This window comes from Phoca vitulina, unplaced genomic scaffold (assembly GCF_004348235.1).
Source record: "Phoca vitulina isolate PV1807 unplaced genomic scaffold, GSC_HSeal_1.0 scaffold58, whole genome shotgun sequence".
In the NCBI taxonomy this organism is placed as follows: domain Eukaryota; kingdom Metazoa; phylum Chordata; class Mammalia; order Carnivora; family Phocidae; genus Phoca; species Phoca vitulina.
Window position 1 is genome coordinate 5,564,771 of NW_022589761.1, and position 26,664 is coordinate 5,591,434.

The following is a 26,664-nucleotide window of genomic DNA, read 5'->3' on the forward strand; positions in this document are numbered from 1 at the left end:
CAGAGTCCCACAGGCCACGTGAGAGCAGGAAAGGGGAGGTTTGGGGTTAAACGTGTCAACACACATTTGGTGGTGTGTCACAAGTGCGTCAACACAAGTGTGTGGGCCTGTCTGCCTGTGACAGGGCCCTGTTGGCCCGTGCAGGCGGGTATGAACACAGTTTGTGTGTGTCTGTTTTTGTGGTTATGTGTAAGAGTGGCGGGTCGCGTGGCGGTGTCCTTGACGGCATTTCTGCTTCCCTTTGTGCTCACGGAAGTGCGTGTAGGCACCTGTGCGTATGTGCGCGGCGTGTGGCCTTCCCACCCCTGAAACTGGAGGAGGGCTAGCTGTGCGCCTGCGCTGTGCGGTGTATTTATGTGTGCTGTGGGTATCAGTGTGTTTCTTTCTTTCTTTTTTTTTTAAATTTATTTATTTGACAGAGAGAGAGAGACACAGCGAGAGAGGGAACACAAGCAGGGGGAGTGGGAGAGGGAGAAGCAGGCTTCCCGCTGAGCAGGGAGCCCGATGCGGGGCTCGAACCCAGGACCCTGGGATCATGACCTGAGCCGAAGGTGGATGCTTAACGACTGAGCCACCCCGGCGCCCATCAGTGTGTTTCTGTACAGCCGTTTGTATGTCTTCACGAGAGTGTGACCATCTGTAAGGGTGGACATGCGTGTGGCAAGGTCTTTGTGTCTCTGTCCGGCGTCCATCGGAATGAGAGTGTGTGTGTGTGTGTGTGTGTGTGTGTGCGTGTGTGGTGTGCCCTCCTGGGGGCCCTCACAGTCAGCAGCAGACAATACAAACACACGCTGAAATGATCCCACAATAGCCCTGTGGTGCCGCCCAGGTCCCCGCAGAACCCTGGGGTCAGGGGTCAGTGGGCTCCCAAGCACTCAGACGGGGTGACCTTAGGCCCCGACTGGGCCCCATCCGCAGGGATCTCACAGAAAACCACTGACACCCACCTTCCCACCGCGGGGCAGAAGCTCTCGGAGGTGGGCCCGAGGCCCGAGCGTGGGTACGTGCGTGCGGGCATGTGTGTGTGTCCGTGGTCCCGTCCTCCCTGCCAGCTGCCAGCGCGGCCCTTCTCCAGCCATCCCAACGCATCTCCTGCGGCTCCTCCATCTGAGCTGAGAGAGTTAACCTAGCGGGCCAGGGCGGTCTGGGCTGGGGGCCGCCCCCTGGCCCCCCTCCAGCCCCGGCTCCAGTTACAGCTGCTGGTTGGGGAGGGTAGGGGTGGGGTGGGGCTGGGAGGGGAGACCGCTGAGGGCGGGCGCAGTCCAGCTCTGGGCCAGGGGGTCCAAAGTGCTCACCCCCGGCACGGCCGGACGTTTGGGGGCCTTTCAGCAGGGGACAGCCTGATTGGGGTGAGCGTCCCCTGCCCTCCCCTCCAGGCCTCACCCCTCGCCTGGCTGGGCCACCTATTTTGGGAGCAGGAGTGGCCAGCCCGTGGCTTCCCAGGCAGGCCAGACCCAAGAGGAAGGGAGCGTGGGTGGGACGGTGGGGTTCCCCAGGAGTGGGCGTGTGGGTACAACGTCTCCCTCCCCTGCCGCTGCGTGTGCACCCTGGCTGGGGTGGGTTTCGGACACTCACGTGTGTAGGTCGGGTTGCGTCACGATTTGGGGGCACTGGAGGCTCAGATGAAGAGTATCGTTTCAGTGACTGTCTCCAACCCACGGCTTGCTCCAACCAGGAGTTTGGGGGGAATGGGTGTTGTCTCCATTCCAGCCCCACTGCCTGTGCTTGAGTGTGTGTGTGTGTCTGTGTGTGTGTGTGTGTCCCTGCCCCTGGCATCTGTCTTCTGTCTCTCGGCCCCACTGCTCTGGGCCTCATGCCACTCGCCTGGCCGTGTCCGCCCATGAAAGATATCACCCAGAGGCAGGCAGAGGGGATGTTTTTCCCCCGTTCTCATCATTTCCAGAAGATGAGAAGGGGTGGCCTTTCCCACAGGAGCAGCGTGGAGCCATGTGGCAGCCGGGCCTCACCCCAGCAGGGTTGTGCGTGACCCCCGAGTGGGGGAAGGAAGGCTGTTGCCATGGTGGCCTGTGTGAGGCAAATTCCTCCAGGGTGAAGTGGGAGATATTTATACCCAGGGTCAGGCAGAGAGCGGGCCCGCGGCCGAGGGCAGGAGAGCTGGGATATTACGCGGACACAGCGAGGCCCTGGTGTGCGGGCAGGTGGACCCTTGGGCGGGTCCTGCCTGCATCGTCCCTCATCCCTCACCGCGTGTGTCTGTCTCTCCACCTGGGTGGGGCGAGCCATCCTGCTCTTCCCATGGGGTAGGTGTGGGGCATCTGGGGCCTGCTGTGGGGAGGCCCGGGCCTGTGGGAGACCCCTGTAGACTGTGTGTCTCACCCCTGCCCTTGCTGTGTGTCGTACAACCCCCACTGTGACTTGTTTTGGTGACACTGTGTCCGCATGAAGCGGGGGGTACCCCTGTTTCTCCCAGTGGCCAAGTTGGATGATGGACACTTTTGGAATCAAACCCCTGGACTCTGATTTAACCCCCTGGGTTCAAGTCCCAACGGTGGGGGGGGGGAACGAGGGAACACATTTCTTGACCTTGGTGTCCCCCAGGACAATGGCGCCTCTCTACCACTTCTTGGTTCTCTGTATGGGTTTTCTCACCACAGCCAATGCAGGTGAGTCTGGGCTATGTAGCCCACCACCCACCTCAGTCCCAAGGGAGGCAAGGGGGGGAGCCCTTCAAGAGAGCCAAGTTAGAGACTCCAACCTAAACTGAGTCAGTTGGGGTACCAGGAAATTGGGGGTTTCACATGGGGTCCAGTCACAAACTAGTATTTGGGGTAGGGGAGTGGATGCAAGGTCAGGCAAAGGTGGACAGTGGGATGGAGGCCCATTTCCCTCGAATGACAGAATCACTGACAACATGGGATAAGACAGAAAGCGGGGGCAGTTAGGTGCCCCCTGCCCCACCCAGGACAGTGCAGATGAGGCAGCTAAGACCCAGAGAGGGTGGGCAGCCTGCTCAAGGTCCAACAGTCCCCAGACTCTCAGCCCAGGAGAGTAAAGCCCCCAGAAGGTCTCTCTTTATGCCCTTCTCTGTCCAGAGTCCCAGGAAGCATCCAACCCTTGACTTCTTTCTCTTTCCAGAACCTCCACAGGAACATGACCCATTCACCTATGGTGAGGGAGGGAGGGGTGTCTATCCGTGGGAGTTGGGAGCGATGGTCTGGGTTTGCCCATCCTGTCCTCATTACTCCTCTTTCTCCATCTCTGTCTCTCTGACTCTGATTATAGCTCTGTCACTCTCCTTCTCTCTCTCGTCTCTCAGAGATCTCTGACTCCTTGTTTTGATCTCCCCGTGTCTGTCTCTCTGTGTCTCTGTGTCTCTGTGTGATCCCTCTCTGTCTCTCGAAGTCTCTTTCTCCTTTAACCTCTCAGTATCTTATGGCTCATCCTCTGCCGTGCCTCCCTTTCTCCCCTCTCTGTTCCTCTCATCCTCTCCACCATCCTCCCCTACTTCCTTGTTTCCTCCCTCCTCCCTGCCCTGCCCACCTCCTCCCTTTCCTTCCCATCCTCTCCTCCCCCATCCCTCTCTTCCTTCCTATCTTCTTCCTCCTCTCATTGATCTCCTCTATCCCTTCCCCCTCCCTGATCCCCCTTGCCCCCTCCTCCCCATTCTGCTCCTCTCCTCTCCTTCCTCCTCTCCTCCCTGCCCTCACTCTCCTTCCTGCCGCCCACAGACTACAAATCCCTGCGGATCGGAGGCCTCATCATCGCCGGGATCCTCTTCATCCTGGGTATCCTCATCATCCTGAGTGAGTACCCCCACCCCACTACCTCCAGCCCCCGCAAGTGCGAGTTTTCGGCCCCGCCCCGTCCCCGCCCTCTGCCCCGCCCCGTCCCCGCCCTCTGCCCGCCCTGTTGACGCCCCTACCCTACCCCGCCCCCGCCCCGCCCCTGTCCCCACGGCCCCGCCCCTCGCGAGCCTGAGCCGGCGCACGAGCGCCACTCGGTGCCTGCCTAGAGCTGAATCTCAGCCCCGTCCTCCTCCCACCCCCACCCACAGGCAGAAGGTGCCGGTGCAAATTCAACCAGCAGCAGAGGTAAGAGGCCCCTCCGGGCTCTCACTCACCTACTTTCGCTCTAGAGGGGCGCTGGGGGTGAGGCGGGGAGTCCCCCGGACCCGCAGCCAGAGACCCTTCGGCAAATATGTATTAAGCACCTACTATGTGCCAAGCCCCAAGCCAGGCCCTGGGGACCAAGTGGTGAATAGATAAACCGCCCTCCCTGCCTGGCTGAGCTCCCAGCCCAGTGGGGGCGGCGGCCGTGGGTTCCAACAGCCCCACAAATATAAAATCACAAAGCGTGATAAGTGCTGTGAGAGAAAGAGCCACGGCGAAATGAGATCACCGCACTTGGCGGCCCAGTTTAGCTCAGCGTCCTGTTCCTAGCTCTTTGATTCATCTTTAAATAAAAATTTAAAGCAATGTATGAATACCTTCTCCATGTTAAAACAATTGTAGATGTGATTTTAAATAATAGCTAATATTTAGTCCCAAGTGCCAGATACTGTTTATTGTGTATTATCTTATTTACTCCTCACACCCCTTGCATGAGGTAGGTGCTGTTGTTAACCTCATTTTACTGGTGAGGAAACCGAGGCGCAGGGAGGTGAAGTCACTTGCCCGAGATCACTCAACTAGGAGATGAGCGTTCTGGGTTTCTAGCCTACGCTGACTCCAAGCCATCTGCCCTCAAGTCCTTCGGCCACCCCTCCCCCACCAACTTCCAGGCTCTTCCCCAGCACTCCGGCAGGCACTTGGAGCACCTCCTGCCACACGCTTAAACCGCTCCTGGGTGCGCCCGATTTTCTGGCGGACCCCGAGCCTGCTCCTCGCCCATCTCTGGCCCTCAGTACAGGGGTCTGTGAAATTAGGGCTGCACTGGGGGATTCATGGGGGCGGCTGCCTCTCTCCTTTTTCATCTCCAATTCCTTCTGCCAGGACTGGGGAACCTGATGAAGAGGAGGGAACTTTCCGCAGCTCCATCCGCCGTGAGTCTGGGGAGACTTCTGGTGTTTGGGGGTGAGGGCGCGTTCCAAGAGCCCCTTTCCTCGCCGGGACAGGCGCGTGGAGGGAGGGGCTTGATCTGAAACCAGAGGTCCGGGAGTTGCCCTGCTGCTCCCCGCTCCGCAGGAGCTGGGGTGCCCCTCCTGACACCCGAACTCTCCGTGTTCCCCAGCAGGTCTGTCCACCCGCAGGCGGTAGAGACACCTGGCGCGATGGAACCCAGCCAGGTCCTGCAGCTCGGGCTAGGCTGGGGGATGGGGGGAGGAGAAGGGGGCGAAGGGTGGGATGGGATGGCTGGGGGGCTCTCTTGCCTCTCACCTTTTTCACCCCCACAGGATTCCCCTGGCTCCTGATGCCTCCTACCCACCACCTGCGCGCCCACCGCCACCTGGACTGCCCTCTCCCCCAGCCCTGCCCCCACAGACTCCTCTCTGCCGCCCAGACTTCAATAAAACGTGCTTTTCTCTCTAGGCAGCGCTTTGTGGATCTGTCAGTCCCTCTGCGCGAAAGCCCGGGCGCCCCCTTGGCCCCGGCAGGGGGCGCCCCCACCCTTGGGGAAGGGGCGGGGACGTCGGCAGTGGGCGGGGGCGGGGGCGGGGGTGGCCAGGACGGGGGCGGGCTCTCCGGGCCCCCATTGGCTACGGCCCCCCCACACACGAGGGCTCCCCCCATCTCCCCCCGACATCAGTCCGTCCCGCTTCCAGCTGCTGCAGCCGAGCCTTCACCGCCTCGGCAACCAGTCGCCCCCTGCTCCGGCCCGGCATGGCGACCCCGACCCAGGCCCCCACAAAGGGTGAGCGTCGCCTGGGGAGAGGGCGCGCGGGTGGGGAGGGAGGCTCCGGGATCTTAGAGCTTAGGGGAGAGGATCTAGGGAGATTCCAGTATTGAAAAGGGAGGGGAATGGGGAAGGGGATGTCTGTTCCTTCCATGGGCGGAGGCCCCTGCAGTGCACCCCTTGGCGCCCCTCCAGGCCTCTTGGACACCCCCTCCCGGTGGTGTCGTTCCTGTGCGGGACCCGCGGTTGGAGAACGGCAGTCCCGGGAGAAAGGATGCGCGGACCGGTAGCTATGGCAACCGGGCGGCTGGTCCTGCACAGCGGCGGTAGCGGACGCGAAGAGACGGGCTTCGAGGGTGGGAACGGGTGGGTCTGCGACCACAGGGGCTCTCGCAAATTTCAGGGTTTCCGAGGTGGGCAAAAAGAAGGGGGGCATGTCCCTCGCTTTTCCAGCGCTGGCTCCTATGGTGGGTGTCTCCTGAAATCCTTGACAGGCAGGTTCCGCGGGAAGGAGGGAGCAGGACGGAAAGACAGTGGGGAGAGAGCTGGAGGAAGTGAGAGAGAGATGGAAGGAGACAGAAGAGAGAGGGAGATGGAAAGGAATGTGAAAAATTGACTGAGAGCCTGAAAGAGAGAGAGCAAGAGAGGCAGGAGACCCAGAGCCAGAGACACAGAGGGAGACCCGCGGAGAAGACAGATATGAGGCTGCAAGAGATTGAGAGTGAAGGGGAAGGCGGAGAGCAACAGAAAGAGATGCAGAGAAAGAGAAAATCAGAGACAAAGACAGAGAGGCATAGAGAAATTCACAGAGGAGGAGGAGTGAGGAGGAGAGAGAGAGAGAGAGATGGACCCACAGCTCCGGAGAGAGATAGCGGGTGGGGCCGAACCACTGCAGTGAGCCCCCCTTGGGCAGGACCCTCCTTCCCAGCCCACATGCAGGGGTGTTATTTGGTCCAGGAGGTGCACTCGGGTGTGCACACAGATGTCCCTTCTTCACCCCCATCCAGCCACATGGCGATTTACATTTCACACCCCTCAACCCAGTTATGAGCCCACTTAAACACTCACTGCCCCCTAAGAGCCCCCTTTCTTGAGCCTGCCTCTGCAGAGGAACGGGGGAAGAATGCTCTGATGGGGGTGGGGGTGGGGTTTCCAGCACTGAGAGCAGGGCCAGAGGGGATGGGCCAGTGGCGTTGAGGAGCCCCTGGTGGTGAAGGGAACCCCAGTTCCATCCGATCTCCCTTCCCTGCCCCCTTTCCCGGCAAGCAGGGGCTGCTGCACTGAGCCATATCTGCAGAATTTGAAGCAGGGCGGGGGGGGGGGGGCTGCAGAGGCTGGAAGCCACCCTAGGGAGAGGGGGCAGGGCTGAGCCAGCGGGCCTGGCAGGAGCCCAGGGCTTCTTTTCGCAGAGATGGTGGTTAACAGGATCGATGGCAGCAGATGGGCAGAGGTGGGAGGACAGACGCCTCAGCCCCACCCCCCCCCACCTTTTCCCCAGTCACAGCAGAAGAGGGGACCGCAGGTCTTGGGAAACCCCGGGGGGTGGGGAGGAAGAGCATGTTGTGTGTTGCACCACTTAAACTGATTAATGGATTATTGGGGGGGGGGGCACGGGGGAGGGAGATGAGGGCTCTCCCACCCTGTCAGACAGCAGGAGGGAGCGATGGGGGCAAACAGAAAGGGGATGCAGGAGCACAACCAGGCCCAGGTCCCTATGCTTGAGAAGGACCCTCGGCTTGGCCAGAAGCCAGCCCTGCAGGGGCAACAATGGGAGGTACAAAGGGAGCCGAGGGAGCCAAGATAGGCCCTGGAATTAGACACCTAACCCCCAGGACCCCACCCAGCCTAGGGTGCCCAAACCCATTACCTCTCTTCACCTCTTAAGATGCCCCAGTTGCCATAGCAACCACCTCCTTCCTGATGTCTCCCTGGCAACTGGCCAGGAGTGGTGCACACTTCTTCCCTTGCCTCCTGGCTCCACCCTTAGCCCAGCCTCGCCCTGAGGAACCAGATTCCTGGGGCAGCAGGGACCAGAAGAGGGACTTCTGCATAATGCCCAGGGCACCCAGGGTGGAACCAAAGAGGATTCTGGAGCAGGTGCTCACCCAGTGGGCTCCTGATGGTTTGGGAAGGCAGGGTGTTTGGAAACACAGGAGACAAAGTAGGATAATCCAACTGCTCCACCTCTGATGCAGCTTCCTGCCGCCTAGCAGGGGCTCTCCTTCCTTCATTCACTCACTCACTCACTCGCTCACTCATTTATTCATTTCTTTCTTTCATTCATTCATTCTAGAAAACTTCTTCGAAAGACTTTTATAAATGTCAGGATTAATGGCAGAGGAGTCAAAGAATTTTTCTCCCCATCTGGTGGAGGAGCTAAGACAGCACGTATGACTCTAAAATAACGTTTCCCCATCTTGACGTTTTCGAGTACGATTTTTGTCCTATCCAGATGTTCCCCACACTCATATTTAGCATTTTGCCTTTAAAGGATTAGCTTTTTGAAAAACTTAATTAACTTCATTTTATATCACCATCACAAAAGGAAAATTTCTCTCTCCTTCTCTCTCTCTCTCTCTTTTTTTGCCTTCAAGGCAAGTATGAACATGATCTTAAACAAGTGACTCCACGTTTCTGGGCCTCAGTGTCCTTCTCTGTGGAATGAGGATGCAGACAGCCCCTGAATCAGGGAGTGGCTGTGTAGATGGAGGTGTGTTAACGCCTGTGAAGTGCTTAGAACAGAGCCTGGCATGGAGTCAGTGCTATGAAATGCTGGAGAAAACCAAATAATTTCACAAAATTCTACAGAGCTATCACTGCTGAAGGCTGTGAGCCCAAGGACGGTGTTCTCACCGTAAGTGAAGTCTCACTTACACGACACCTCCATCGCAGGTCAGCCGGGGGTCTCTGCTCGCCAAAGAAAACTTCGTGACACCAGGTCAACAGGCAGAAGGGAGCTCTTGTAAGAACCCTTAAATGCTCCAGCCTGCAAGTCACGTGAGGCTTCCACGCACAGTTCATTGGCCAGAATTAGTCACGTGGTCTCCCCCCACCCTCAAGGCAGCTGCCATCCTTCCCTGAGCCTCCAGAACATTAATGACAGTGCATTAGTCCTCACAGACAGAGGCATTGCCCTCGCAGTCCTGGTGTCCCTCAGCTAGTGGTGCACGCTTTGCGGAATTCGGCTCTAGACAAGACAGAATGTACTGAGAACTGTCAGGAATCAGGGAGCCATCAGGATGGGTTTCTTGAATGGGAAGCATGGTCTGAGCTCTCCTGAAGGGGAATTATGGTTTGGGACAGGGAAGTGGGGGATGGGGAAAAGTAAATACACACACACATACACACACATTTTATCCACACATTAACATTTCTGAAATTGGGGTGAGTCTTCTAATGAATGGGTATGTTTCGTATGGTAGAGTTCCATACATATTCAAGCATATACACACACACTGAGAAAGCTATTATGAAGTCAATTTTGAATCTTAAAATTGATGATGTCTTACAAATAAGTCATAAAGTACATATTACATGTAATATAATATAAGGTATATTATAGGACAGCTCCTCTGCATTGGATTTGGTGGCAGGAGCGAGTGGATGAGAATAGTAGCTACAGTGCCTGACTTTTGGGGAGCTATCAGATGACTGAGAAGTTTTAGGGAGTATTCGGGGGAAGCTGATACACTCAGCAGCTTACCAGTGGGATTGGAGTCTGTTAACCCCAGCATCAGATGCAAATGGGAAGGTGTATGTGTTTTTCAGGAAATGAGTCCATAGCTTGCCTCAAACTTCCACAGGGGACTAGTTCCAGGACTGCCGTGTACAGTTTGGTAGGTTGTGCACTGAACAAGGGAAGGTACTGACTAATGAATGGTGTGAGTGGGGGCTGGAATCCAGCCTATGCTCCACTCTTCAAGCCTTGTGTCCTGCCATGCATGAGGCTATATCATTCAGATCAAGGGGCGTCTTTATCTGATTTCTACCCAGAAAGCATTGGGCCAGTGGCCCCATCTGGAGTCTCAAAAATGTTAAGAAACCCAGTGTTGAAATATTTTTTTTCCCTCTCTCTCTTTTCCTGCCTTCCTTGCCACAGTTCCTCAGGAACCTGACCCATTTTACTATGGTGAGTGGCAGATTCTGATGAGGGTACCCTGGGGCTGGATAAAGGGGTGGTTGCAGGTCCCCACAGGTTATTGCTGAAATGGCTTCAGCCCTGGCAACATGATACCTGCTGGGCCACTGGCCGTGTGACCGTGCGGATTCAGGTTACATCGGATGGACTCATAGAGGGCAGAATCGGATTTTGGGGGGGGGGGTGGTTACCCTCTTTGGACCTCCTTCAGGCTTCACCAGGACTCTGGCCTAGCATTGTGGTCATCAGAAAAGCATACCACTCTGAGGTCATGCTGCCTGGATCTGAATCCTGGCTTATCCCCTCACTAGCTGTGTGGCCTTGAGCAAGCAACTTTTCCTCTTCTGTAAATAAAGGGTAGTATTAGTTTCTACCTATGAGGCTTATGGGAAAGATTTACTTGAGTCATGCCATTAAATCATCCCCACAGCACTGAAGCTTAAAGAAATTAGCCCCAGGTCTAGCAGACCTGGCCTGGGTTCCCTCTCTACACACTCCTCTGCCCTCTCCCTTTGCTCACTCATACTGTTCCTCCAATATACCAAATTCTTTCCCACCCCAGGGCCTTTGCACGTGCTGTTCCCTCTGCTAGGAATACTCCTTGTCTAGCTCTCCACACAGCTGACTAAGGCTCCTTTTCCTTCTTCAGGGCTCAGAGCAAATACTGACTGCTCTGTTAGGAGAGGCCTTTCCTGATTCTCTGCCAACAGGAGCCACAGATACAACTAGTCATAGTCACATGGCCAGATGTTTCATTTTATTTTGTTCCGTGTTTTATCACAATATGAAAGTCAATTCCCTGAGGCAGAGGCCTGGACACTGCTGGTACCGAGTGGGTGCTCTATAAATTCATATTTCAATAAATACAATCGGCCCTTGAACAACTTGGGAATTAGGGTTGTGCCGACCCCCCCATGCAGTTGAAAATCCACATATAACTTTTGACTCCCCCAAAACTTAACTACTAATAGCCTACTATTGACTAGAAGCTTTACCAATGACATACACAGTCGATTAACATGTATTTTGTATATTATGTGTATTATGTACTGTATTCTGGCAATGAAGGAAACTAGAGAAAAAAAATGTTATTAAGAAAATCATAAGGAAGAGGGGCACCTGGCTGGCTCAGTCAGTAGAGCATGCGACTCTTGATCTCGGGGTCGTTGAGTTCAAGCCCCAAGCTGGGTGTAGAGCTTGCTAAAAAAAAAAATCATAAGGAAGAGAAAAGACATTTACAGTGCTGTACTATATTTATTGAAAAAAAATCTGCATCTAAGGGGACCTGCGTGTTGTTCAAGGGTATTTACTGTGGCATATTAGACAAGAATGCTTCTTATGAAGGAAGATACAGGCAAGAATGAGATTGTAAAGGGTTGAGGAGACGATGGGAAATTCTAAATAGACAAGGTTTCAGAGGAGGTTTCACTGACATCTGAATAAAGCCCAGAAATTGGTAAGGAAGGAATATTGGGGGGGGAGCTTTCAGGCAGAGGGCACAGCAAATGCAAAGGCCCTGAGGTAGGACCATACCTGATCTGCTCCAGGAATGGCAGAGAGACCAGTATGCCTGGAGTAGGGGACTGAGGCAGAAAGTGGAGTGGGGTGAGGTCTGAGAAGGAACAGGGACCAGGTGATGCAGGGCTGGGTGGGCTGTGGTGAGGTCTTCAGCTTTTCCTTGGAATGCAATGGAAGCCAGGGTGAGGTGGGGTCCTCCAAGCTTGGGGACTCTGATCTGACTTAGGTGTTAGCAGGATCCCTGTGACTGGGGTGCGGGAACACCACAGAGCAGGTTGCTTGCTGCGATAGTTCAGGCAGGTGACAATGGTAGACAGGACCGGGGGAGGCAGTAAAAGGAGGTGAGATGTATGTATCTATGATGTAGGGGATGGTTTTATGTATACACAGAGCATCTAGAGATGGGTGGAGGGTAAAGAGGTCAAGGGAGCTCCCAAGCTCCTGCTGTCCATCCTCATGCTAGCCCACTGGCGGAGCCTCCAGCCGGCCCGCAGCATCCCTGGACTCCGGGCCCCTGGCTGGGCAACCTCGAAGCCAGGGAGGGCTGAGGTGTTACCCACGTTGATGTCCCCCATTATCTCCCCCAGACTACGACACTGTGCAGACGGTGGGCATGACTCTGGCCACTATATTGTTCCTGCTGGGCATCCTCATCATCATCAGTAAGTGTGACCCTTTTCTAGGCTCCAAAGCACCTCAAAGAGGGCTGCCTCGGGGTCCCTGGGCACCTACAGTTTCCCTGCTGGCTTCTGTCCAGACCCTTATGTCCTGTCTCGTTGTGTCTATCTCTCTCCTAACAGGCAAGAAGGTGAAGTGCAGGAAGGCGGACTCCAGGTCTGAGAGGTCTGGCAGCAGTGGGGAGAGAGAGGAGAGGGGTGGGAGCAGCCTGGGGTGCAGGGGTATTTCCCCAACAGAAGGGCCCCAGGGTCCCCCCACATCTTTCTCATGAAGCCTGGGACTAATTGGATTTCTTGATGCTTTTCTCTCTGGTCTTTGCTTCCACAGCCCAACATGCAAATCCTGTAAGTCGGAGCTTCCCTCCTCAGGTGAGGGTGAGGAAGGGTGTGGTTCTGGGAGGAGGAGGGATGGGGGTAAGAAGGGGAAGGGGGGCGGAGAACGATGCCACCAGCGAATGGACCAGGGGAACTGCAGTGGGAGCTGAGGCCCCGCAGATGGAAGAGGTTAGTTAACCCACGGAGAGTCAGTGGGATGTGGGAAATGTCCTAAAAAGTCCGAGGAAGCTTCCCAGAAACAAGTGGAGAAGCTCCGGGAAAGCAAGGATGAACTAATTCCCCAGGGGAGAAAGCCACAAGTCTGTGAAGAGAGGGGGGGCACAGTCCAAATGGGGGCAGAGTTGAGCACTACAGGAGGCAGGAAGATGGGATATTTTCCAGATCTTATTGCTCAGGTGGGAAGACCGAGGATGAAATGATCAAGAAAAATGAAAGAGACTGGCGCCCAGCTGGCTCAGGCAGGGGAGCTTGTGACTGTTGATCTCAGGGTTGTGAGTTCGAGCCCCACGTTGGGGGTAGAGATTACTTAAAAAAAGAAAAAAGAAAGAAAAAGGAAGGAAGGGAGGGAGGGAGGGAGGGGGGAATGAAAGAAGGGGGGAGGGAGGAAAGGAGGGAAGGGTTTTTGAATAATTGTATCAAAATAACAAAAGGAGAGACTTATAGAATACAGATTTAAAAAACTGATTTTGGAGAAGAGAACACAGGGATGTAAGGAGCATGAGGATGGAAAGTACAGGAAAAGGATAAAGAGTGAAGAGGATGGAGGGTGTGTGTTGGGGGGTAGAGGGTGGAAGGGTGAAGGGTGTGGAGGGAGTGAGGGGTGGGGAGGAGGGGGAGGTGGGCGTGGAGGGGTGAGGGGTATGAGGGGGTGGGAGGAGTGGAGGGGTGAGAGGTATGAGGGTGTGAGGGAGTGAATGGTGTGAAGGGGGTGGGGGTGTGAAGGGGTGAGGGGTGTGGGGGTGTGAGGGGGTGGGGATGTGGGGGGGCAGGGGTGGGGAGAGAGGGGTGAAGGAAGGGGTGAAGGGGTGAAGGAGGGGTGAAGGAAGATGGACAGAGATTAGGATGTAGGAGGGAATAAACTGTAGATCAAAGACTGTGACTCCTTGGGGGTGTTAATTCAAATTATGTAAAAATATCTTGACCTGTTTTTAGTGGGACTGCATTCTTTCCAGGGACTTACACAAATCAGAAATGGGGATCTCTCTGGCTCTCATAAAAGGTCTCAGAACTAAAAAGTGGGCCTTGGCGTACTCAGTGCTTGGGGGGATTTGGTGTGGAATTTGATGTGTTTTGTTTCATGTTCTTTTCATGAGATTTAAAAACCCTAATGGGGGTTTGTGGATGACTTTGTGGATGACTGGGTGGGGGGGGGGGGCTAGCACCTGGGGCAAGGTCTCAGAATATGCCCAGGACTGTGACCCACTCCAGTTGAGTGATGGTCCCAAGTGGGTGGGAAACAGGGGAATTCCCGCTGTGTCCAAATGTTGGGGAGACAGGGTGTGGGCCTGGGCTGGGGGTGTAGGAGGAGGCTGGGGACACAGGAGGGGGATGGAGACTCCAGGGGGACATCCCAGAAAGGCCCAGGCTGGGCCAGGGGTCTACAGCTTCATCACAAGTGTGTTCCCCTCCATGACAGTGTCCTGTGGGGCAGGACAAGAGCCACACAGGTGTCCCTAAACGGACCAGGGTGTGGGGAGGCAAGACATTCCCCAGTGTTAGCTCAAGGATGACAGTCCGTGGGGGTCTGGCTTCCATAGGAGGATGGGGGCGGGGGCGCACTGGCTGTGGGAGGGGCTACCTGCGCAGGGTGCAGCCGGTGGCCGGCCACAGCTCTCTGACGCTCTCTCTGTCTCTCTCTTTCTCTCCACCCGCCCCCTGGTCCCCAGCCCCTGGAGGTGGCGGCGTGTAAAACCAGCCCTGGGCACCTCCACTGCTGTCCCTGCCTGAGTGCGGAAGCCTGAGGACCGGGTGGAGGCGGTGGGGACCCCAGCCTTGCGCCGGGGAGCGCTCCCCCGAATGAGCCGTCCCACCCACCCGAGGCTGGTGCCGCTGCAACCCGCTGCCCCTCCCCAGGCCTTGGCAATGACGACCCCCCGAAAGAGCCCGTCTGCATCCCGGATCCAGGGACTCAGGCCTCCAGCTCCTGGGGTCCGGGAGTCCAGCCCCAGACCCCCAGAGTCCCCACGTGCTCCCCGGCACCTCCCCGTCTCCCCTCCGAAGATCGGTTTCCCTGCACCCTTGGAGTCTATGTCTTGAGCTTAATAAATGTGCATTTGGTTTTTTCCCCTGTTCTGTCTGTGAGTTCTCATCTGTGGGGACAAAACGGGGGAGAGGGCAAAACCGAACCTTGGGGGAGCTCTCTCCCATCCCCAGACTTGCCCCCTCCTTCTTCCTCCCCTCCCCCAGCGCCCCAGTGGTCACCCCCCCGTCTCAGAGACCCAGGAGTTTCCCCTCCCCTGCTCAACGCCCTCTCCCCAGTTGCCCCTTTCCGTCTCTTCCCCGCTGCTCCCCCCTTCCCGCGACCCCAGAGTAGACACCCCGCCCCCGCCCCCCTGCCTCCCCAAAGGAGCCCCACCCACCAAGACCTGCGGGCGCTCTCCCCCCGCCTCGCTCCCCCAGCCGGTGGGTGGAGGCCACTAACCGGCCTCTCACCCCTGCCCGCCATCGCCCTCAGCGTCTCCCCCTCCTGCTCCCACCGCGGGCTCTGAAGCCAGGAAACCCGAGAGGAAATGACTGAGCCCGTCTCGGTCCCCGCCCGCCAGCTCTCCCCTGGCCACACCCTCCGCCGGGACGCAGCCGCCGCCGCTGCCCTCTGTCCACGAGGCTGCGGGCTTGGGACCCCCCGGCTCTGACGTAAGTCTCGCCTGCGATCCGCCGGCGCCCGCCTCCCCTCTGCCCAGGGGCCGGGCTCAGGTGCCTGGAGGACTGCTCTTTTCGGTGCCTCTCGGCCCCCCACTCATGCTCACGTCTCCGCGCCTGCTCTTGGGCACTGCGGTGGGCTGCGGGCGCCTCTTCCTCCTACCTCAGTCTCCCCGGCTCTCCGCCATCGCTTTGGGGCCGGGTGTCCTAGAGGTGCCCAGCATCCTGCTCTATTGTCCCTGAGGCGGCGAGGCCCCTAACACCAGCTCACTTTTTCCTCTGAGATCGGGAGTACATTACTCATTCTTCCTCTTTCCCCTCCTTGCTGACTCCTCGCCTCTGGGGACAGCCCCGGAGGGAGGCACCAGGCCCCCTGATCTACTCCTGTGCCCTGTAGAGTCAGTCTTGGTGGGGTAAGTTCTTCTCAGCTCCAGGGGTGTCCCTGTGCAGTGGCTGCTGCTGGAAGCCCCATTTGGTCTGATGCTTCTTGTTTTCTTTGGGGGCCTGCATATGGAAGAAGGGGGTGGTTGCCGGGGATCCCCCTCCACTTCTAGAACCCTCCCTCTGCCCTGGAAACCAGCTGTCAGCCCAGGCAGGGGGTCCTTGAAGTCAGAGGTGCTTGCTCTGGGTAAAGAAGGGGCTGCAAGATCCCCACGGGGGGGGCTGGTGTGTGGGGGTGCTGCCCGGGGCCTGCCTCAGTGACATCATGGCTGATCCCAGCTCCGGTTCGCCCCATAGATGTCGCCCTCTGGTCGCCTGTGTCTCCTCACCATCGTTGGCCTGATTCTCCCCACCAGAGGTAAGGCCGGGCCCTTGTCCCCACTCTGCCCCAGAGTGCCCCGCCTGGAGTGCACTGGTGGGGTGGGTGGGCACCCGTGGATTTGGATGCCCTGCCCTGTGTCTTCACCCTCCTACTGAGCCAGCACCAGGAAGTGGGGTCTTGATGAGGGGGCCAGGGTTACACCCTCTTTGGAACACCTCGCACCTGGGTGGCCGCTTCCAATGAGTCTGGCCAGAGCCTGTCCTGCTGAGCATCCTCCATTTCACCTCCAAGAAGAACTCACTGAGTTTGATTTGGCGGGGAGATTGGTGTCAATTTTCTACTGAGCAGCCAGGAACCCTAGGCTCCCAGCAAAGCAGCTCCCTGGAAAACCGGGTGATACACGATTAGGCAGAGGGGGTGACCTGGGGCCAGTCCAAGATTTGGAGGTGTCTCACCCCTGCCTGGGAAGGGTTTCCTGAAGGCAGTGCCCATGGCGGGCATTTGCAGGTGCTTTCTACATGGCAGGTGGTGCATATGTGAACTCATTTCGACTTAAGCTCTACTCTGTTATACATACGGTCATGCCCATTTTATGGATGAGGCTACTGAGGCTCAGCAAAGGAAGTGCCCTGTGCCAGAGGCTAGTGAGTAGTGAGGCTGGGATATGACCATCTTTCTTGCCCTCAGAACCCAGGACATAACCCCACTGAAGCTGCCCCATTTGTCTTTGATAAAATGGTTTTCACGTATTCTTTCAATCATTCACCAAGTATTCATTGAGCAGCTACTATGCGCCAGATCTTATTCTATGCACTGGGGAAACAGCAACGCATAAAACAGGAGCTCACATTCTAGTTGGGAAAGACAGGCAATAAACAATCCATCAGTCAATTATATGGTACGCTAGAAGGTAGTAAGTGCTATGGAGAGAAACAGAGCAGAGTAATGAGGATTGTTTAGATGGGGTGGCCAGGGAAGACCTCACTAGAAGGTGACATTTGGGCAGACACTCGAAGGAGATGAGGGAATGAGCCCAGCAGGCATCTGGGGGATAAGTGCTGTCCGGTGAGTATGAGGAAGAGCAGGGAGGCCAGGTGGCTGGGCTGGGGTGAACAAGGGCAGGGTGGGAAGAGGAGAGGTAAGAGGCGTGACAGGAAACCAGGTGGAGGGGGGAGGGGGGAGGCCCCATGAGTACTTTGGCTCGTATTAGGAGCAAGGAGCGGGCTCTGCACCAGCAGGGCCTTGACCTGACTCAGGGGTTCACAGGCTGCCCCTGGCTGCAAGTGGGGAGCAGACTGCAGAGGGCAGGGATGAAGGCAGGGAGCCCAGGGAGGGGTGTCCAGGGCAGAGCCGATGAGACTGGGCCGGGGCGGGAGCAGTGGTTGTATCCAGCCCTGACTGCGTATCAGGGAGTGGGGGAGACCCTTTCCTCTGTCGTGTCCTCTCGCCCTCTCTATAGCCCTGAGAAGCAGATTCAGTTAGTATCCCCATTTTGCAGATGAGACAGCTGAGGCTCAGACTTCACCCGCTCCAGGTCACATAGCGAGGAAGTCGCTGGAAGCAGAATTTGAGACCACAGCCCCGGCTGACTTTAGGACGTGGGTTCACTAGGCTAAATCGCCTCTTCCATCCCACAAGGATGGGCAGGGAGAGGGGCTGGAGGAAGGGTGCTGGGCCTCAGCGTTTCTTAAAACACTTCCAGGACCATGGACGGATACCCCCAATCAAGTGTCTGTCTGTCTGCGGCTCCACCAGCGTGTCCTGAGCTCCCACCCACAGCTTCAAAGAGGAGGGCAAGGTGGGGTTTTGGTGAGAGAAGGGGGACCAGAGGCTCCTCTCTGACTCCTCGTCCTTGATTTCCCAGGACATATATTGAAGGAGGCCACATCCGTTTCTCCCGCAGACCCAGCCAGGGTGAATGTTCATGCCCTGACGCCAGCCCCAGGTGAGGAAAGAGGGATGGATCTGTCAAGATCCTGTCACTGCAAATAACAACAGCCACAAAAAATCTCAAGCTCGGACCACTCAGGAATTTTGGGTTTGTGCAATCAGAAAGTCTGGTGATAGGCCTTCAGGCATGGCTCGGTCTAGGTGCTCAAATGATGCTATCAGGAACATGTCTTGATCTCTCGGTTCTATCTTTCTTGTGTTGACTAGACTCTCCTTTTATGGGGCCAAGATGGCCCCTAGAGACCTGAGGCTTCCATCCTCCCTCCTAAGAAGCCAGAGGAAAACAGACTTCCCCTTCCCCAATCCACCAAAAGTCCCACGACTGCGCGTCCCCGACCAGTCTCAGGTGGCAAGTCCAACAGTGAGCTGATCATTGTGGCCACAGGCCAAAGCTGATTGGCCAGACCCCAGTCTCAGGTTCAACCTCCAACAAGGCTGGTGCCAGCCTCACTGAATGAAGTGGACCCAGACTCAGGGAAGGGTAGTTCATAAAGTTCCAGGGGCTCTTACCAGAGGTGGATGGATTCTGAGTAGGGGGATGTGCATCTGTGGGAGGAGAGGTGCAGGCATGGCAGTTGGGCCGTTAGCAAATGGCTCGGTTAATTAAGTCATTTCAATTATATCAAAATTGAGTTGCTATGGAAATCCACCCCCCACCACCCCGTTCCTCCACCCATGGACCTTCTCCACATCTTCTCTCTCTTCTCTCCCTGTTTCCGGACTCCAGACACAGTCTACCCAGAACCCCAGCCCACTGCTCAGACAACCCTGCAGACTGGTGGTGAGTGAGGCAGGTGGAGGGGGCGGGAGCGTGGGCCTGGGACAGACACGCTCCCTCTCTTCCTCCGACACTCCGGGTCCTTGCTTACTCATTTCAGTCCCCCAGCTCTGAATCCTCTGGCTTACTTTGTGGTGGGGCAGCCACCCACCCACCTCCACTTCTTTAGAAACAAATCTTTTGAAATCATGAAAAATAATATGCACATCGAAACGTACAGAACCCATAAACATAGAACTAAAGCATATTACTCTAAATTGAACCCCTGTGGAACCAGCACCCAGCTCAAGGACTAGACCTTTGCAAACACCCCAGCAACTCCCCATGTGCCAAGGCCACTCCTTCCTTCCTTTAATCTCGGTATCTTTTGCCGTTTTTGAGTTTTCAAACCAGTTTTGAACTGTTTCTTGGAGTATAAGATAATTCAAAACGTGCTCCCCGATTTTCTCCATGAATATTTAGTGATACCGTAATACATGCACACATTCTGCTTGGAAGTCATGCAAATATCACAGGCGAGATGAAATCCCTTGGTCGATCCCCATTCTCTTCTCTCCCCCTGTCTCCGAGAGGCCCCCACTGCTGGTGCTGGATGGGGAGTAGCCCCCCAGTGATGCGATTCACTCGTTGTTCCCTTTTCCCTCGCTCATCTGACCTGAGTAGGAACAACACAGGAACAGAAGGAGGAGATCCAGACCCCAAAAATGGAGGAGACCCAGTCCCCGCAACCGACGGGAATGCATGTGCTTCTAGCAACAGATCCGAAGACCGTCAAGAGCGGCCCAGAAGGTAGGGCCTGGGACTAGAAGGGCAACATACAAATTTTGTTTAATTCTCTATCTGGGTCAGCAGTTCCCCAAGTACGTTTCTCAGAGCACCCGTTTGGGGAATTGTTAATACATTTTCAAAAAACTCTGTTTTGATTTGCGGTCAAAGGTATTTGGGAAACTCTGAGTTAAAGTTAAACACATTTCTTTTTGGTGGGACTTCTTGGAGTCTTATTAACGCTCATTTGCAGTAAGCATCCCCTACAGGAGCTCCTTGTATGCTTCATTTTCCAAACCTGATGGACATGGGACTCTCTTTTGTTCAGGTTCCTTTATAGGGCTGGTACCTGGAAATGTGAGTGTAGGTGTTTCCTTTGTGTACCTCTTCATGTTAGAGCAGGAGTTTTTCAGTTGCAAAATACTGCAAATGCAACTAAAAATAAAATAGATTTATTGGCTATATGTGTTCTGTAAAGTCCAGATACGGGATTTCAGGAACAGGTGGATCAGGGTGCTCAAGCACTGTCATCATAACTGACTTGCTCTCTCTCAGCTCTTTTGTCTATGTTCTCAAGTTCTCAAGTGGCTTTTCCCCTCTTGGTGGCAAAGATAGTCCCATAGTTCTATTTAGGTCACAAACCCAGCAGATAGAGCCCATCTCTTTCTCATGTCTAGCCCAAGGCATAGAATTGACTCTCACTGGCCCAGCTGGGGTCACATACCCATGTCTGGCCAAAGGGAGCCAGGGAAATGGATTGCTCTGACTGCTTAGGCCTGAGTCTTGTGCCCACTCTGGGGCTGCGGAGCAGGGTCAGCCCTGTCTGAACTGCATAGGCCCAGAGTCAGGGAAGAGGTAGTTCCCCTCAGGACCAGTGAGTAGTTAACATTTCAGAGGCATGGTAAAGGCAGCTGAGCCGAGGTGAAGGCCGCAGGTGGGCTCCAATGCCTATCTGACCCATATTTGAGGAGCAGCCCCTACTGGACAATACTGTAGCTTGAGCCATTCCCAGGCTGACATGTATGCACAGTGGTGCAGACTGGGCACTGCACAAGAGCATCACCTCTAAGACCATGTCATTCCCCTTGTGGATTTTTATAATCGTTATAGTTTTCCAGTGATGGCAGTAAAGCATCTAATTCTGACAGAGCCTGTCTATTAAAACAATTTTACCACCAATGGAAATAAAGTGTCTTGGAGAAGAGAATTTTTCTATTTTCCACAAAAGGGGAGGTGGGGGGGGGGGTATAGTGTCTGTGTCCACACTTTCCAATTGAGAAAACATTCTCACATCTCCAGATTCACTTGCTGTGAGTCTGTGTTGACCCGAGTTACTCTGTGTTATGATATCATGTTCCTGATTATATGGGACAGAAATTCAGCCGGGCTGAGGGGGTCATGGAGCCAAGAGGTAAAAGACACCTCTGAGCCTCCGGCTCACTCAGAGCCTGAGCACGAACGCCCCCAGCGCCTCTCTCCCTCCTTCATTTTTGTTTCTCTTGTGCTGGATCTTGTCTTCCGCCTGGTGAAGAAATGGTTCCTGTCATCTGCAAGCTCAGAGCTCCCAGACTTCACCTAGCTGCCCCTCCGAATGTCTACTTGGAATGTGGAAGGTCCCAGGGAAGAAGGAGCCTGGGTCACATGCTCCCCCTTGTGGCCCGCATTACAATAGAACCAGATGGACTGGGGAAAGCGGGAGCAGGCCCCCCAAAGAAAGGGGCAGCTGTTCCCAGCAGGGAGGGGTGAGAGCCAGCTACAGCTATGGGGTAACAGCGACAGCCAACATCTGCAGAGAGTTTGCTCCCTGCCGGGCCCTGTGCTAAGCTTTCCCGCCTTCACTCATTCACTGCTCACAGCCACCCTGCCTGGTAGGAACTGTTGAAACCTCATTTTACAGGAAGGCAACCGGGGCCCAGAGAGGTTACTCTACCGGCCTTAGGCCACACAGCCCAAAGCGGCAGAACCAGAATCTGAGCCCAGGCTCTCTAGCACCAGCGTGCCTGAGCACTGCACAGCACCGAGGCTGTCCTTTACATTCTCTGTGGTTTCCGCATGTCTGTCCTTGCTGCTGGTCAGGATTGAGCCTTCCCTTGGCCAAGGCTTTCCCAAACATCTCGTGATCCTTGCCTGTCGGTTCATACTTAAGAAGTGAGGTGCTGGGGCGCCTGGGTGGCTCAGTCTGCTAAGCGGCTGCCTTTGGCTCAGGTCATGTTCCCAGGGTCCTGAGATCGAGCCCCGCGTCAGGCGGGCTCCCTGCTTCTCCCTCTCCCTCTGCCCTGCTCATGCTCTCGCTCTCTCTCAATCCTGGTGCTGGGCCCGTGTTCTGGAGGCGCCCCTGCCTGGCTTAGAAGGATACTATCCGTTGCTTCCCTGATTACGAGGCAGCCCAAGAGGTCCTGGGGGAGCGGGAGGGGGGCTGGGACAGTTGCTCTTAACCTGGGGGTGCAGGCTCGTTCAGTATTTCCATACCTGCCATTCCTTGCTGTCCCCGGGGTAGGAGTAGGGGGCTTGCTGTGCCTGCCCACTGAGTGTGTCGATGTGGAGGAGAGTGTCCCCCGGGTACAGACATTCCGAGACGTGGTCATCCCTTGTCTCCTCTACGACTCACTTCCTCCCTCTGCCACCTTCTAGCCACACCCTCTGCCAAACCCACTAAAGGCACCACGCTCTCCAAGAAGCAGGCTCCAGGCAAAGGCGTCAGGCCGGACCCTATCCTCGGGCCGACTGGTCAGTAACTCCCTTCCCAGACTGGAAACTGGCTATTTCCTCTTCACTCTGTATTTCTAGCACCTGGAACCCTGCCCAGCATGAAATAGTCCTCTGTAAACATGTGGTGGGTGGATACGTGAGCTCAAGGCTGGAAGACGGCGGTGGGGGTATAAGGTAGACACCCAATAAATGTCTGGATAGACAGATGAATCCATGGATGACTGCAGCGTGCAAACCACCCTGATGCTCAGTGGCTTAAAATGACAACCATTTATTTAACACCCAAGGCTGCAATCTGGAAGTTTTGTCTGGGCTCAGCTGAGTGGTTCTTCTGGTCTCAGCTGCCTTACTCATGCATCTGAGATCAGTTTTGGGGTGAGCAGGGAGCTCTGTCTCCGGGACACCTTGATCTGTCCCCTTGTGGTCTTATCGTCCACTTTCCGCCCAGCCAACTCCACTGAACCGGTGGAAATGATATGTCCACTGGTCACGTAGAGAGTTCCTTCCTTCATTCATTCAAAACATATTCACGAGCACCTACTGTGTTCTAGGTGCCAGAGATATAGCAGTGAACAAGGCGGACGAAAATCTCTTCTCTCGTGGAGCAGACATTCTAGTGGGGGATAGAGATAATAAATAAGAATTATAAGAATTATGTATCAGGTGGTTTAAAGCTGCTGTCAAGAGAAATAAAGCAGCATTAGGGGCAGAGGTGACTGGAGAGTATTTTCCATAAAGGGCCAGGGAGACCTCCCTGAGAAGGAGCTGAGGGGGAATCGTGTGGATGTCTGGGCAGGGGTGTTCCAGGCAGAGGCAGCAGCCAGTGCAAAGGCCCTGAGGTGAGAGGGGCCTGGCATGGCCACCAGCAGGGCGGCCAGCAGGGCTGGAGCATCTGGTGAGCGGGGCAGTGGGGAGCTGAGGTAGAGAGGTGGTGGGAGCCACATGGTGTGTCATATGAGGCTTTGGTCCTAAGTGTCCCAAGGCAGAGACCCAAGTCCCTCCCTCCCTGACTCCGCCATTCACTACTTCACTCCACAGTTTTTGCTGAACTCTGACTTGCTCCCTGTCTGTCCCCCCAGGTTCCAGTGAGGAAAACCCCTTCTCCTACGGTAAGTTACCCATGGGAGGATGTGGGAAGAGGGAGGGAGAGAAGCAACTCTTGCCACACTCCGTCGTTTTTCTCTCTGCAGACGAGTACACTCTCCGGAAGCGGGGGCTGCTGGTCGCAGCTGTGCTGTTCATCACAGGCATTGTCATCCTCACGAGTGAGAATCGGAGCTGGGGGAGGCACCACGCCTGGGAGGGAGGACGCCTTGGCTTGTACTTTGACTCACGGGATCAGTTCTTGAAGCCCCCCCCCCCCCCCAGGCAGAGTTGTTTTAAATGAAGCATATTAGCTACAGGTCCATATAAACCACGCTGGAAGTCAGCGGCTTACAATGATCACCATTTACTTAGGGCTCAATTGTGCCCTTTGGAAATGTAGGCTGGGCTCAGCTGGGTGGTTCTTCTGGTCACAGCAGGATGGCACAGCAATGGGGAGCCGTGTTCCCAAAGCTTGGAGGGGTGACAGGAGGGAGTGGTCGCGCCAGGGGCTGGTGGGAGACAGAACTGTAGGCGGGGGCCACCGGCTTGAGCTTTGGCTCCGGGGAGAAGTTTCCAGCCCCTGCCCCCCAGTAAGCCCACCAGGAGGGAGCAGGGGTGGAGGGGATCAGATACCTAATCCTCTCTCTCTGGCCACGGCCTCCCTGCCAGTTAGAAGGCGAGGGGCCAGGGGATGCAGTCTCTTGCGGCAGCGGGGTGGGGGGGGCGGGCAGCATTGCACGGAGCTCAACGTTGTACGGGGAATGGGGGCAAAGAGAGAATAATGAGCAGAAAAACAAATTTTTCAGTTTTTTAAATGCTGCAGGTGAACTAAAACACACAGGCCACCAGTTTGCAAGCTCTCAGTGAAGCCATATAGCTTACACCAGGTTTTATTCCCTCTCTTGCCCAACTTCCCCATCAGGAAAACGCACACAGCCACATCTTTTCTTTGGTCTAAGGTGGGAGGCAGAACACTAAGAGCGGTGAGGAGAGATCGCTAGTGCCTCCTGCCCCACACCAAATCCAGGGCTCGAGGAACACTGCTTCTGTTGTTTATTGATCCTGACCTTGTGCTGGGGCCCTGTCCGCACCCCCTCCCCCCGCCGTAGGAAAAGTGAGGCTCAGAGAACTGAGGGGTTTGCCCAAGGTCACACAGCACCTAAAAATCAGGGAAGGACTGGACCCAGGTCTGAGGGCAGAGCCTGAAAGTTAGCTCCCGGGCTATCAATTGTTCCGGCGAGAGACATTTGTGGGCACCTACTCTGTGCCCACCCTGTGCCCTGGTCCCCTCCCTTGGGGAGCTCACATCCAGTGGGGGGGAGGAATGACAGTAAACAGGTAAGTGCATTAATGAGCAGAGTGGACACTGAGAGAGGTAATTGCCAGAAGAAAAAGAAAGCAGAATAATAAGCCAAGAGGGATGGGGAGAGACACTCCCTCTAAAGAGATAAAATCAGGCCTGATGCCTGATGATGAGAAAGACGATTTAAAAAACAGGTAAAGGGAGCAGCAAGTACAAAGCCCCAGAGGCAGGAATGAGCTGAGCATGTTGCAATAACCACAGGAAGAGGCTAGGGTGGCTGGAGCTGTGTGAGCTCGGTGGGGACTAGAAAGAGGAGAGGAGGCAAGAGTGGCAGCCAGGACATTGAAATCCCACCCCCCATTCCCTTCAGTCCAGCACCCTGACCCCCCTGTTGTCCATTAAGCCTACCTGTCTCCTCCTACCCCAGGGCCTTTGCACTGGCCATTCCCTCTGTCTGGAACACCCTTCCTCTAGATGTCCACGTGGCTCCCCCCTCACCTCCTTCAATGAGGCCCCTCTAGTCATCGCCGTGTGGATGCCCCCGGCCCCTGGGCCTCCCTGCCTCCCTCCTGGCTTTAGTTTTCTTCTGAGCACGCATCACCATCTGATATCACTGTTCCTACACTTGACCCAGTCATTCTGCTCATTGTCGGTCTCCCCGACTAGAAAGTCAGCTCTACCAGGGCAGGGATTTTATTCATTCCTGTCCCCGGCTGTGTTCCCAGTGCCAAGGTCAGAGCCTGGCACATAGTAGGTGCGCAGTAAATATTTGCTGAATGAACGAATCACACACAAGCTCGGATGGGTTTTCAAGCTCCTCTCTGTGCGTTGAGAGGCTTGGGGGCCGTCGCACTAGCTCTTCTCCCGTGTGCTTCTCATCTCTGGCTCGGGTTTGCCCTGGAGCTTCCTGAAGGGCAGGGCTGGTGGGCCTTGTCCCGCAGCACCCAGAGCACATGCAGTAATCAATGTTGTTCCAACTCATGACCCAACGTTTTCTTTCACCCACAGGTGGCAAGTGTAGGCGGTTACCCCAATTATGCCGGAATCGTAACAGGTGAGACCATCGGAAGTAGGGGCCAGCAACCCAATCGATGGGCACCCCAAGACTGAGTCCCTACCAGCTCACCGTGCCCAGCCACCTCCCTCCCCTCGCGGAGCCTACAGAATAGTCAGTAAAGCCCAGCCTGAGAGGGAAGACCCGGATGGAGCCAGAGCCGGGGCTCACGGCCCAAGGCCCCTACCCTCCCCACCCTACCCACCCAGAGGGCTGCCTGGCTCCCTGGGCACTGCCCCCCAAGTCACCCATTCTGTTCAGATGAAAAGTAAACACCGTGGTCCTTGCCTATGGTCTCTGATCATTCATGACTGGGGAGTGGAAGAAAGGGGCCGGGACTGAGGACGGGTCCCCTGAGGACTGAAGGGAGAGGGTCACAGACTCAAAAGCCAAGGCAGGGAATCCAGAGAACACGGCCTGGCTGGTGTGAGGCAGGAGGGACGGGAGGGCAGGCCACGGGGGACTCCGGCCGGTGGGAGCGTCCGCGCTGGATTCGGCCCCCAGCAGTGTGAGACCCCTGGCCTGTTGTCCCACGTGAGCTCACCCCTCACCTTGGTAGGTAGTATTGGTAACCAGCCAAGCGCAAATGGAGGTCCCGGACCCACGGGGGCCTACTTTTCTTTACACTCCAGATCCTCCCGTCACTGTGAGGGGCCCCACACATGAATGTGGACATCCCAGCCTGCCCATCCAAACTCCACCCACAACCCCTGCCACAAAAGACTGCCTCTGGGCCACCTCTCTGTGGAGGGGAATGCCCACCAAGAAGGCCATGCAGGCCCTGGGAGGGGGCCCCAGAGCCGTTTGGGCGGGGAATTCCAGGGTCCCAGGGACCCAGAGCAGGGTCCAGAAGGGGCGCAGGCTCTGGTGGGCATGTCCTGAAGGCCCCGGAGAGGGGCTCCACCGGGTAAGGCCAGAGTAGGTCCTCTGAAGCG

The 26,664-nt window shown here is 55.9% G+C and overlaps 3 protein-coding genes across 6 annotated transcripts; all 3 read left to right on the forward strand.

Moving 5' to 3' along the window:
- The first annotated feature begins 1,212 nt into the window (after positions 1 to 1,212).
- FXYD1 (FXYD domain containing ion transport regulator 1) lies at positions 1,213 to 5,486 on the forward strand. 3 transcript variants are annotated; one of them, XM_032390389.1, is made up of 8 exons: positions 1,213 to 1,349; positions 2,560 to 2,624; positions 3,097 to 3,129; positions 3,690 to 3,764; positions 4,016 to 4,052; positions 4,953 to 5,002; positions 5,194 to 5,245; positions 5,354 to 5,486. In XM_032390389.1, exons 2-7 carry the CDS (start codon positions 2,564 to 2,566, stop codon positions 5,214 to 5,216), a joined length of 279 nt encoding a protein of 92 aa, XP_032246280.1. In that variant the 5' UTR covers positions 1,213 to 1,349; positions 2,560 to 2,563; the 3' UTR covers positions 5,217 to 5,245; positions 5,354 to 5,486. The 3 variants fall into 3 exon arrangements, with proteins under 3 accessions (XP_032246280.1, XP_032246279.1, XP_032246278.1); XM_032390387.1 differs by lacking the exon at positions 1,213 to 1,349 and adding an exon at positions 1,398 to 2,261; XM_032390388.1 differs by having other exon boundaries at positions 5,194 to 5,486.
- A 167-nt stretch (positions 5,487 to 5,653) lies between these two features.
- On the forward strand, positions 5,654 to 14,751 carry FXYD7 (FXYD domain containing ion transport regulator 7). 2 transcript variants are annotated; one of them, XM_032390412.1, is made up of 6 exons: positions 5,654 to 5,811; positions 9,893 to 9,922; positions 12,037 to 12,111; positions 12,250 to 12,292; positions 12,455 to 12,495; positions 14,349 to 14,751. In XM_032390412.1, exons 1-6 carry the CDS (start codon positions 5,781 to 5,783, stop codon positions 14,369 to 14,371), a joined length of 243 nt encoding a protein of 80 aa, XP_032246303.1. In that variant the 5' UTR covers positions 5,654 to 5,780; the 3' UTR covers positions 14,372 to 14,751. The 2 variants fall into 2 exon arrangements, with proteins under 2 accessions (XP_032246303.1, XP_032246304.1); XM_032390413.1 differs by having other exon boundaries at positions 12,250 to 12,283.
- Positions 14,752 to 15,219: 468 nt separating this feature from the next.
- Positions 15,220 to 26,018, forward strand: FXYD5 (FXYD domain containing ion transport regulator 5). Its single transcript, XM_032390392.1, has 9 exons — positions 15,220 to 15,315; positions 16,060 to 16,120; positions 17,949 to 18,029; positions 18,762 to 18,815; positions 19,476 to 19,601; positions 22,209 to 22,304; positions 23,366 to 23,395; positions 23,477 to 23,551; positions 25,684 to 26,018. The coding sequence occupies exons 2-9, from the start codon at positions 16,060 to 16,062 to the stop codon at positions 25,731 to 25,733; spliced, it is 573 nt and encodes a 190-aa protein (XP_032246283.1). The 5' UTR covers positions 15,220 to 15,315; the 3' UTR covers positions 25,734 to 26,018.
- The last annotated feature ends 646 nt before the right edge of the window (positions 26,019 to 26,664 follow it).

What these genes read in the sequence shown, in the direction of transcription:
- FXYD1 (XM_032390387.1), top strand. Translation starts at nt 1,948, where the DNA reads ATGTGGCAGCCGGGCCTCACCCCAGCAGGGTTGTGCGTGACCCCCGAG. An exon ending in CATCCTGCTCTTCCCATGGG is followed by an intron (nt 2,262 to 2,559) that starts GTAGGTGTGGGG and finishes GGTGTCCCCCAG; the next exon opens with GACAATGGCGCCTCTCTACC. An exon ending in TCTCACCACAGCCAATGCAG is followed by an intron (nt 2,625 to 3,096) that starts GTGAGTCTGGGC and finishes TTCTCTTTCCAG; the next exon opens with AACCTCCACAGGAACATGAC.
- FXYD7 (XM_032390412.1), top strand. Translation starts at nt 5,781, where the DNA reads ATGGCGACCCCGACCCAGGCCCCCACAAAGG. An exon ending in GACCCAGGCCCCCACAAAGG is followed by an intron (nt 5,812 to 9,892) that starts GTGAGCGTCGCC and finishes TCCTTGCCACAG; the next exon opens with TTCCTCAGGAACCTGACCCA. An exon ending in GTCGGAGCTTCCCTCCTCAG is followed by an intron (nt 12,496 to 14,348) that starts GTGAGGGTGAGG and finishes CCTGGTCCCCAG; the next exon opens with CCCCTGGAGGTGGCGGCGTG.
- FXYD5 (XM_032390392.1), top strand. Translation starts at nt 16,060, where the DNA reads ATGTCGCCCTCTGGTCGCCTGTGTCTCCTCACCATCGTTGGCCTGATT. An exon ending in GACAACCCTGCAGACTGGTG is followed by an intron (nt 18,816 to 19,475) that starts GTGAGTGAGGCA and finishes TGACCTGAGTAG; the next exon opens with GAACAACACAGGAACAGAAG. An exon ending in CGTCAAGAGCGGCCCAGAAG is followed by an intron (nt 19,602 to 22,208) that starts GTAGGGCCTGGG and finishes GCCACCTTCTAG; the next exon opens with CCACACCCTCTGCCAAACCC.